The 11610-nt window shown below is 39.3% G+C and overlaps 2 protein-coding genes across 6 annotated transcripts in view; one reads left to right on the top strand and one right to left on the bottom strand.

Moving 5' to 3' along the window:
- Positions 1-1547: 1547 nt before the first annotated feature.
- On the bottom strand, positions 1548-9033 carry LOC116842785 (ubiquitin-protein ligase E3A). Of its 2 annotated transcripts, XM_032812480.1 has the most exons (13): positions 8244-9033; positions 7480-7735; positions 6693-6828; positions 6237-6417; positions 5762-6127; positions 5067-5377; positions 4741-4938; positions 4357-4656; positions 4084-4284; positions 3697-3974; positions 3391-3607; positions 3067-3302; positions 1548-2995 (listed from the first exon to the last, which is right to left on the bottom strand). In XM_032812480.1, coding segments are annotated over exons 2-13 (2547 nt in total). In that variant the 5' UTR covers positions 7482-7735; positions 8244-9033; the 3' UTR covers positions 1548-2874. The 2 variants fall into 2 exon arrangements, with proteins under 2 accessions (XP_032668371.1, XP_032668370.1); XM_032812479.1 differs by lacking the exon at positions 7480-7735.
- Positions 9034-9228: 195 nt separating this feature from the next.
- LOC116842772 (sodium- and chloride-dependent glycine transporter 1-like) overlaps positions 9229-11610 on the top strand; it is a 14908-nt gene continuing 12526 nt past the window's right edge. Inside the window, exons 1-3 of one of the 4 annotated variants that reach the window (XM_032812440.1) lie at positions 9229-9748; positions 10287-10502; positions 10720-10745. The gene's annotated coding sequence lies outside the window, so the exon portion shown is untranslated. The other 3 variants (XM_032812441.1, XM_032812442.1, XM_032812443.1) reach the window with 3 other exon arrangements.

Here is an 11610-nt window from a genome sequence, read left to right as displayed (position 1 = left end):
AATGTCCGCCCGAAAGATAACTTTTAATATTCAAAAAGATATCATTTAGATATAAAAGTATCAAGTTGGTACATGGATACAAATTAAATATATACTAAATGATAACTGTAAGATGCGTAAATGAACTAGCTATTAAGGTATTTTTTGGGAGCGTCGAGCGTTAAAGCGGTAGCCAATCAACGTGCAACTTTTCGCAATAACTACAAGTATACTTCTGGGACCTGATACGTTGATTGGCTAACGCTTTAACACTCAACGCTGGAACGCTCTATGTATTGGCACTTTTAGCCAAATGTAAACTGTTATTTAATCGATGTCATATTAATGGAGACGAATTATTGACATTGACTTGTTATCTTATAGATACGTTCCAAAAGTTAACTTTAAGAACCAATAGGCAACCTGTTCTATTTGGGGAATTTGGTAGCTTGCACTAGTACGCACTGAGTGCGCGCTAAGGCTTGTTTACAGTACATTCTTATATTTAAGATCGTGTCTTATTACATATTTAAAAACATTTTAGCTAATAAAATGATTCGTACGGATGTTATACATATCATATTACTGGTTAAAAATATTTGAGAATTTATTTAAGATAATCTTTAAATATAATAATATACTATAAACAAGCTTAATGCGCACTCAGTGCGCTCTAGTGCAAGCAACTAAATTCGCTATAATTTAGGCTGAGTTCCCACTTAGTCCGTCAAGCGTCGCGTCATCCGTTGCGGACCAATTAAATCGTCCTATTTTATTGCCTAATTTTACGACGAATAAAATGGAACGATTTGTGCAAGTGTTACGACTAGTGCAATAAATTGAAGTGAGGCAAGTATATGTTTTCTCATTCTAACCTTTTACATTAGTTCAGCAGTTAAAAAAAACAAATCTTTAAATTATATCGTAGAGAGAATTATATGTAGAGATTTCTCTTGGTACCAACATTATCCCCTCCACTTTTCGGGAAACGTCGCCTAACTGTCTCTTAGGCTGCGTTCAGATTCTTCACCAGGGTGTATTCTATTACTAGAAGTGCTATAGTTTATGTAACATATACTGTAGTGTTTCTAGTAATAGAGTGCACCTGGATGAGGAATCTGAACGCACCCTTATATCAAGGGTCTCTACTAGGCGTTTTTTCGAGACGCCATCTAATAAAGTGCGTCTTTACTACATTCGTAAATTTTATTAAGCGCACTTTGTTAGATGGCGTCTCAAAAATACGCCTAGCTTTGACCACTAAAATCAAGCTAGTGGTCGCTCTCAGGCTTCTCTTTGGTTAGACCCGTTATTTCTGTAAATTAGTTCCAAAGTCTCCGCGATAAATCCGTATAAGTCGCCACTTACGTCATCGAGGAATCAGGATCGTAGTACGAGTTAACGGCAGGTTAGATAGACCTGCATCTTCAACAAATACAACTCGGAGACGAATTTTATGGACTCTCACTTCTCCGTAGCGCGATCGAACACTGGTTAAATATACTTCTATCGCTATCTATCGTTATTGTTTTCTCAAATAAAGAACTAAGAATGTTAATACATACCAGTCTTTTTTGAGAGCTTTATTGTCACGTGAACAACAATAAAACGGCTGAATTTTGGCAGCCGTTAGACAGCACTGCCTATTATAAACGTTTATACAAATTCAATTTCTATTCGATACTATTTAATCACCATAGACACATGATGCATAAGAGAAATGTTAGAAATTGAAAGAAAAGTAAATACAAAAGCCATTTTGTCTCACGCCTCACTTTACAAAAAGAGTTCATGTTCAAAATAATGTTCGATACGTATCGCATAAGGGGTATCTTCGGCTTCGCAACGTCGGATGCATTCGAGAGAAGCGGTTGAACAATTATCATAAATTACATACGACAGATTTGCTACTTTATACAATCAAATCCTTATTCATATATATATATATATCAAATTACACTCGTACGCGCAAACTGAGGAGCAAGTAATTTTTATACATCTATTTTGACTGTCCTTATGTATCTTAACTTAAACGTGATTTATGTCGCGCATAAGTCATAGGATTATAATTATATTCAAACACTTAACAATATATTGATTTAAAAAGGTTTCTTTACTTAAAATCTCGTGTGTTATATCGTATGGCGTTCGATCAGAATTTAATCCGAAATCAACCAGTCTAAACTAACAAGAAATTTCTTCAAGTTAACAATATGAAATAATGACTAATTCAATCAGCTTGTTGGGAATGAGGAGATGATGGCTAACGAAATCATCATTCAGAATAAAATTACGCAACAGTCGCACGACCATCGAGTTCCGGGAACGCATTTCGTTTATGTCGACCACGTTTTGCTGATGATGCATATTTATTCCTACAATTCGATTCCCTTCTTCTTATTTGGCCTCCATGCTCTCACAATCACTGCGTAGCTCCGCGTCTCGTGATGTCTGTTGCACTTCTCCTCTCAATCGTCTCGGAATGGCAAAGGAAAATCGATCTTCGTTATCTTTACTTTAGTAGAAAAAGTACACATAGTATGGTACAAGCGATTCTCTTGCGGTGGTACAGTTTCGAAGCATTCTTCCCGTTTTCCCTTCCCTTTAAGAATACATGTTTTGTACATTCGATTCGGGATTCGATCTTTGATTCGTTGGAATTTTTAGAACCGTTAAGAGGAGCCTTTTGACGATTCAGATTGCGTAAGCGATGTTTTTATGTTTTAAGCGCACTGGCACGGTTTACCGTTTATTACGATAAATACTTCCAATTAGCGTAGCTGCAATAAAAATGACAATAGTCGAATCTTATCTTATCTGTGTTCTTCGAATACAATTCGAAAGACTGAGGGGGAGAGATAGAGAGAGGGAGAGATAGGAGCGACGACGGTATGTTCATAACATGCCGAAACCCTTCGAATAATTAATTGCCTTCAATAAACGATCCTGCAGTTTCTCCATCGTGCTATAGTCCGGTAACAATAAAACGTTGAAGCATGTGTGTGCAATTGGCAATCTGAAAATAGAACGTTTATGTGACAATGAGACAGATATAAAATTATTGGCGCGACGCGAACGTTACGTTACCTGTCGGAATCCGGGCCATGTCTAGCGATAACCATTTTCAGTCTCGAGAGGCCGCCGACCGGCACACGATCGCTGCCGGTAGTGAATTGAAGAAGCCTCCGTTGACTTTCAGGCGGTAACGAGTGAGCCACGCGCCAAAAGTTACGTACTGCCTCGCTGTCGACGGTATAGCCGCCTTCGTATTCTGTAGCGGCCTCCAACTCGGCAAAGTCGAATATTTTGCTACCGCAAACAAGCTGCGCAGGTGTTCAAACATGTCATATTAGTATAACCGTGTAACGTAATTCTTTTTTACGTCACAATAACGTCGACTATATTGTGTACCTGTTCGATCTCCTCGGGTCTGAATAACAAAGCGAGTGGACTCTCGTCCGTAACCATTTGGAAACCACGCCTGAACGCATTAAACTGTCTCTCTACCGACTTGTTGAGCAAGAAATCCGCGTAGAGATCGGCAAATTCTTTCTTATTCTCTTGCGTGACGTACAACTCGTCACCGTTCTCTTTGAGCTCGTGAAACGATATCGATCCGAAAACGTCTCTGCAAGGTGACGAGACTGATGATAAGACTGATACAAGACGATGAACAATCACTCGCATACAGTTAAGTCTATAGTTAAGTTATCAAACCTGTAAGCCACTCGGAAGGTTTGCATAAACGTCTCCGGCATATCGTCTCCGGTATATTCCATTAACTCTCGCATCGTTCGATATAACGTCGGACTCCAATCTTCCAGATCCGCAAAAGCACCTTTCCTGCCTAGCAATTTTCTATAAACCACCATTGGGAAGCGCACATCCAAAATTACATTATTGTAAATTGCTAAACCGAGGACGATGCCTATTAATGTGAACTGTGCGTCACTTTCGAACGATGTAGGATTAAACCATGTCATTTGTGTATCTTCCTAAAAAAAATAGACGATTACGTTTCACAGATCTAGATAGAAAGAGACGCTGCATCTAATGAGAAATAGAAAAATAGGAAGAAACTCAATCGCAAAGTGAATTTCTTACTTGAGAAGTAAACATGCCATAATCAGGATTAAAAATCTCTTCTACAACAAGTTGGAAGAATTCCTTAGACACACCGCCTTCGTCGACACCTTGTTCTCCTTCAAATTCGACAACTAGCTGTTTCTTCAAGTCAGATGGATTCTCCATAGCTACCATTTCCAATTCCACTAACGCATCATCTATTAAATGGTCTCTTCGAACCTGTTCAAAAGGAACATTCTTTTTCTATCTTTTTTAAATACAACAATCTAACTTCCCCTTGATTCAACGAACCTTTAATCTGAGATATGGATTAGTGGGTTGCCCGACAACAGTCTGCAAGAAACTCATGCGCCGTTCACTGTACATCCTGATGCGGTTATCGTAATAAAGACCGAGAGTTTTTGTGGCGGGCGTGAGAATGAAAGCATAATTCATAAAACTAAATTTCATTGGCTCTTCGCTCTTGTAATAAGCAAAATCTTTGTCCATTTCTATGGCATCGCTAAGTGGCTCATTATAGAAATCGGTAAACGGTATGAAAGGTTTGCGTGCGTCTAGCGCAGTGATTCCTAGTTCTGTCGCTAATGGATCCTAAAACGTGTTTACACCGTGTTTAATTCTCACGAAAAATTAACACGACAGATACGGCTGAATACTCTAATGGAAATTACTTACTTGTGGGACCTGTGACGATCGTGAAGCAGTCTTGTCATTACTAGCCGACTCGGCCTCGTCACCTAACATGAGCTCGGGACCGTCTAACTCACCGGCTAGCATGCTCGCGTAATATAGAATCTTCATAACCTTCGTGGGTGCGGTAATGGTATCCGCATCTTGGACGCAATAATCACGTGTGAAAGATCCCCCTATCACCTGTAACATAACAAACAGTTAATCCTTTGATTCACATGAAACAAGGAACGTCAAACGTGAGTTATCAATTACAGTTGTAGTGGAACTTTGTAATACAAACAGAATCGTTACAGAATCGGAGAAAGTACCTTGACGGTTATGAGCTCTTGTAGCGCCTGTAGAAGATTCGGAAGTCGTGATTTGCAGTGCTTGGCCCATATACGCGCTAACTTAGCTTGTGCCACGACCGGTAAGCAGCTTAACGCTTTACACAGCATATGAAGAGCCAGTTCCAAGTATTCGCTATTCCCGAGCATCGGTATTTCAAAGACAATGAGAAATACATTTAATAGACTATCCATACTTTCCCAGCGTACTATGCGAAATACCCTCAAGTCTAATTCTATGTCATCTGCCAAAGTGACTAGTGCATTGACCAGAGCTGACTCGAACACTTCACCTATTATAGTCGAGCATTAAAATGATCATTAAAAATCTGGCAAGTTAATGTTGATTTAATTCACATGGCACAATACTTAATGTGTTTGCTGACGTTTGCAAGTTATCTTACACGTTATTTCTCAATAAACTAAGCTCTCTTGAGCAATACACCATTATCTTTCTCCTGATTTTCCCCAGTATGCACCAAACTACATAATTTTATACAAATTCCATTTCTTCTGTTAAGAAAATGGTTAGTTGACATGAAAAAGCTCAACTTGATCTTTCCCCTAGTTAAATATATTTCTTTTGATTAAGTACGGCATTGAAGATATCTTGCGCTTAACAGCAAACATATTAATACTGAGCCGTTACTTAGAATAAAATCGTATGTTCTTCATACCTGGCAAAGACCAAAGTGCCTCGAAAGCTCTACGAACCGACGGTAAATCGACACTGGTATCATCGTTATTAGGAACTGTAGGTGATGGATCGCTGCTGTCTTCGTCTTTGTCTTCCCCTTGCAGAGATCGTACGGCCTCCTTATCCAGATCAGCAGGTGGCCTTAACAAAGTGTCTGGTGCTCGATCGAGAAGCGCCGCCAGAGGGGAATTGCTTTTCTCAGTTTTTTGAAAACTGAGGCTTAATGCCTTTGCGGAAGAAAACACTTCTCCTAGAGTGCGAATTAATAAAGCATATGAAGTTTCTGCTTTACATTTTTCTATAATATCCAGAAGTTTATTTTCTGTGAGATATGGCTCTTGTTTTCCTGAAAAAAAAAGATCAGATGACATTAGTTATTCTGTGAATGTTTTTATCCACACAGGTTTTTAACACTAAAATACATTTGACAAGAATTTATTCTTGCTGTAAAATACCTTCATCCGAACTTGGAGGATTAACACTTTTTACAGGTAGACTCTTAGCTAAAGATGTTTGACCTGGCTCTATAGTAGTCCGTGCAACTTTACTAGGTTGTGTACCATCGCAAAGTCTTGCTTCTTGCGAGAATAACTGAATGGCCTGAGCAGCTGCCTGATTTGGAGTGAGATTACTAACCTGATATAAAACAGAGTAAGATAATATAGAACAGAGTAAAGCAAATAAGTGAAGCTATATACATTAGGCCGAGAGCACACGGAACAGCGTAAGTAATGAAACTTCAATAATAAGCAAATTGATCAACCACAGTCAATGATTCTTCTTACAGTCTGAGAATAATCGATTGTGACTGTTATTAATTTAGTTATTGCTTATGTTTTCCTACGTACTCCATCCACTTTGATTTATCTCTATGACTACAGTAGTTGAATAAATGGATTCTGAGGTAATACCTTGCCACTGGAGGCACAATTTTGATTGTCACAGTGAGGATTTCCACATCCATCTGTAAGTTGGTAAAAGTACCGTTCAATAAGTTTTTTTGCAGCTGCGCGCTTCATGTCGCTGCAAGGGCTTTCTGCTCCTACCCTGTAAAGATCATAACAAGGTACAGAATATACATACATATACTTATGTTTACTATATCTTACTTGCAGAAATTGATAATTGATATTTCTTACTTGCAGAAAAAACACAAGTGTGAGAATATTCCCTGATAGACTTTCATGATTGTCAGAATGTGAGACAATCAATGATGAAACTCTTTACTCTTTAATTAATTCTTTTAATTACATTCATAAAATATATTGTACTGAATTATTAAATTTACAATAATGTGCATTAATGAACAATTTTTGTTGTTTTAATGCAACAACAAATTTACTAAAAGTTACACTCAAATTTTCATATTACATTTAACGTGGCATATTATCTGAGGCAAGTTTTGATCATTCTTTTTATATTTTTACCTTCAATTTATGTCATTTTATGTAATAAATATGAGTCCAGTCATAAGAGACTCAACGTTGCTGAATTTCGTGATTTAATGCACTTGAAGTTTATCAGTACATCAGTACATCAGTCTATCAGGATGCATTGTCAGATTTCAAATTTAAAATATGTGTATACATTGACTTTTAATGTATTCAATGTGCAATGTTCTGTTACTTTTCTTTATTTTTATACACATATAGAAATTAATATTCACCGAGTGTTCTCTAGATCACAATAAAACCGTACATGTCATCGAGTTAGGAAACAAAGCGTCTGTGAAGGATGAGTGTTGTTCGAATTTTCAAGGGTCATTTCCCACGCCACGGGAAACTGCTGAGCGACGAGAAGACTCGTCGTGGTCGTCGTCACTCGTCAAGATCGCACGTCGTCGCGTTTAGTTCGCCAAGTCGGATACAGTGTCGTTGCACCAAAACAAAGTGCTAATAATAGATATCCTCGCGATTTCGCGATCTCACGACGAAGGTAGAGTACTACTACGTCGCTGTAAACAAATCTCTTAGATGACGAGGAGACAAAAAGAGAGACAAAGAGAGAGAGAGAAAAAGAGAAACATATGTATCGAGCTGAAGACAGAAAGCGAAAAAAATCTCGGTTAGCAGTATTTCGATTACACAATTTTCTTATTCGTCGAACACAATTTTCAACGCGCGACACAACGTTGATTTCCGCACACTAATCGACTATCCAATCTATAGTGTGTGCGAGTCAATCCTGGATTACTCCGACCATTAATTTTCTACGCATTTCTCAAGAATTTCTACCACATTTTCATCCAGAGAACTTTCATCTGTTTCGAGTTCCCGGTTGGATCTCAGTTCGAAAGGCGATGATTAATAATATCGATAATCAGCAATCCAGGGTCGATGGGAAAAACCGAGCGTTCGTCGTTTCTCGACTTTTCCGTGCTCACTGTGAGCGTACGCGGACATTGTAATTCTGCAACTTTATTGCATTGCATACGATATCAAGTGCACAACACGTTGTAGTACCTGGAAGCGTGATCTTCTCCAGGGTCCCCCTGGCCCTCGGCGCTCATAGACTGTGAATCGTCGGAATTTTGTCCGCTTCCTTGGCGATCGTGATCGAGAAGTCGAGTCGCGCACCACTGTGCGTTTGCACCAACACTCGCCACTACACACGACCGGCCACCACGTTTTCACCGTCCACGCGCAAAGTTCTCGTACCTTCGAGTTACCGTTGTTTCGTATTTATATAAATTTCCCGTGACGTCGTCGAACCGTCCTTTAAACGTCGCGTGTTCGCGAATGATTCCACTTCCCCGCACCACTGTACTCTTCTGTACGTCGTAGAGACGAGAGAGAGAACGAGAGAGGAGAAAGAAGGAGAGAAGATAGCGAAAGAGAGAGATAAAGATAGGCAGCTAAGGAGAAAGAGAGAAAGAGCTACTAAAGGCAACAGGGAAACATAAGAAATAGAATGTAGGAACTAGTTGGAGATCAGAGGGAACGGAGAGGACAGATAGATGGAACTGTGAGCGAACACGAGATAAAAGAGACAGAGACGTAATATTCTTAGATGCGTCACCGCGAAGGGAGAATACCTCCGCTGCGTCTTGGAGGTTAGGTAGATCGATGACTCGCGAATACGCAGCTCACGCGGCGGTAAACGAGTCAGCTCGTGGAGCAAGAGTATCGAGACGGGGAAAGAAACTAGCGTTGTCGTCTTTTTTGCCCCCTCAGCCCACTGATGTTGTTGTTGCCGTCGTCTACCGTTCACGATCAGCACCAACGACGGACCACGAGTAATCGCAGTGGTGCACACGACTCTCGATTAATCGCAGTCGCACGCGCGAGACGAATCGATTGATATTTATACATACATATATATCGATCGATTCGATATATCGATGAGAGACGCGCGCGCGTCTCGCAACAATGGCGAACGGGTCTTGTGCGGTCTCGCGCGTCGTGAGGTCAACAAAAATAATTCGGGCTATCTTTCTAATTGTGTTTCGTCGTACTCACGCCATTCATACGTCAAACACTTTATGTTTACGTTTACGTACGTCGCGCTGTATCTTGGCCGTTAGTCAGTTGCCGACCGTCAAAGGATCAACTGAGCTCACGCTATACACGCGAGATATGTTCATCCTAAATTCTTACATTATTTGGCGGAATTGTCTAATATTCATAAGAATCGTAGACTACATTCGAACTAGGTTCAGTCTCGCTGTGTACAATATTCACATCCGTATCTGCGATTTTACACTCAGATTCAGATAATTGTAGAGTGAATTTTATAAATTCTGCAAATTTTTCGAAAGTGAAGTTTTATCTTTTCCGATTGTTCCGATTGTTAATTTTCCGATTGTTCTGTTAAATCGCGGTCATCGGAATTATCGAATTCTTGATATACCTCGCATACTCGAGGCGAATAAGAGTTAAAGTACATTTGCTGAGATTACATTTGCATTCTTCTTGCTTTGCAAAATTTATGCTGATCCGAAATTCACAATAACGATATTCCTTGACGGGTGAGATTTTTTACAATCATGTAACTTTGACGCAATTTATTTTCAAGCATTTATTTGGGAAAGATATTTTATGACGACCATCATGATGTTAATAATTATTATTGCAACTTAAAAAAACGACTATGACAACGCGTTTTGCACGAATAATTTCGCGCTATGTTTGTTTTTTCTTTTTACTGATTTTATATCTGATCGATACTTTCTTTCACTGCGGCCGCGTTGATCCGTGGAGACCTTCGATCTGTATGAAGTTTTTATAAAAGAAAAAAACAATACGTCAGAGAAAGAAAAAACTACGTCATCTTCATTCAAACAATTGCCATATTAATAAATAAATAAATTACGCGCTGACGCAACGCAATTAATTTTCAATTTTCAATACTATCGGGATAATCATCGTTGAATCAACTAACAGGTTGTTTCATCTCTTTTTATTGACTCGACTCTTGAACCGTGTTTAACTGGCCAGTTTAACTGGCCAGTTTTGTTTATATATTGCTTAATGCTTTGTTTATCCGAGCAGTTCTTTTTTTCTCAGCTTAAAGCTGCGGCTATGTACACAGTAAATTAACGCGACGTCCCAGAGGACGAAGCGTGCTTGTGCGTGCTTGGAAATCGGAGAAGCGTCAACGCGAAAGATGAATTGCGCGAGAGTATCAATTTGCAAATGAGAAGGACGTGATCGTGCAATCGCATGGGTGAACAGGAGTCTCTATTAACGGTGGTGATAATTGCTCGCCGGAAATCAATGTAGGTATGTACATCGACGATGGCAAAGTAAACTGTTGCAAAGTTGCACAGTTGCATTGTAGTGATGTAATGACGCGCCGGAATAATTAAATGTGAAGTTATATTTGTTTGTATTACCCCGAGATTACACATAATTCATACAAACGGGCAGCCAACAATTATATTCGATCAATCAATTAAAGTTACGAATTCGTATTGCTTTATTTGTCTGTATTTTTCAGGAGAAGATCACGGAATTGTTCTCAATGTAATGTGAATACAAGTTTACGATAAAGAACGTGCCTCGACAGAATGATTAATGATAGATGGGTGATATTCGAAAAAGCTCATCTTCGTATAAAACGGCTTCGTATTCTCGCCGGGGAGGAAAACACATCTTCGGAATTTGATCGGACTTCCTAATGATATCTTGAGACTCGGAAACAATTAACAGATTAATTTCTCACATTAGAGAAATCGTGTCTTTTAAGATCCTATACATAATTAAGGAATTCCTTAGGAATAGATCTCACGCAAATTTCCCGCAAACAATCGCATGGCGATTTCATGATGACTTGAATCATAAAACTGATTGTTTTCTCATGATATTATATCAACGATTAATTTACGAGGTAGCAATTATAATTTTCAATTAATTGGAGAGAAAGAGAGAAATTCATAGTCTTTCTCTAAAAAATTTCATTACTCGAATATCTTATTGAAAGTCTACGTACTTACAAGCTTCACTGACAATAAGACGTGCCGGTCGAAACACATGTCAAAAATGATATCGGATCTGTTATTGATATCATCTTTGAGCCTCATGTTATGTTTCCTCTCGAGAGCACTCACGTACAAGCACACGTACATAGAAAAAACGTATACTTGCACACCTCTCTTTAGCCGAGGGTAAACCTGGCCAATGAAACGGCCGGAGTAAATGGATGATACGATGTGACACTGAGAGAGTAGCCGAAGTGAGAGAGGGTAAGAGAGAGAAGGTGTAAGGTTTAGGCCAGAACACAGCTCGCAGGAGCAGTAATATCGATCGATCCGGAGTGGAGTTCGAGACTTGACAAGTCAGGGTGTGCGTGCGGGGGCGAGAGAAAATAGGAGAGAGAGGGGGGGAGAGA

The sequence above is a fragment of the Odontomachus brunneus genome, unplaced genomic scaffold (genome assembly GCF_010583005.1).
Source record: "Odontomachus brunneus isolate Ranch 3 - 2012 unplaced genomic scaffold, Obru_v1 Obru_scaffold_027, whole genome shotgun sequence".
Classification (NCBI taxonomy): Eukaryota; Metazoa; Arthropoda; class Insecta; order Hymenoptera; family Formicidae; genus Odontomachus; species Odontomachus brunneus.
This window is presented reverse-complemented; position numbering and strand designations above follow the sequence as displayed.

Bases quoted from the DNA above. Each gene is read 5' to 3' on its own strand.
- LOC116842785 (XM_032812479.1), bottom strand. From the start codon at position 8,290: ATGAGCGCCGAGGGCCAGGGGGACCCTGGAGAAGATCACGCTTCCAG. The intron at 4,285-4,356 runs GTTCGTTGAATC...CCTTTTGAACAG, and splicing joins ATCCATATCTCAGATTAAAG to GTTCGAAGAGACCATTTAAT. The intron at 3,975-4,083 runs GTAAGAAATTCA...TATTTTTTTTAG, and splicing joins ATGGCATGTTTACTTCTCAA to GAAGATACACAAATGACATG.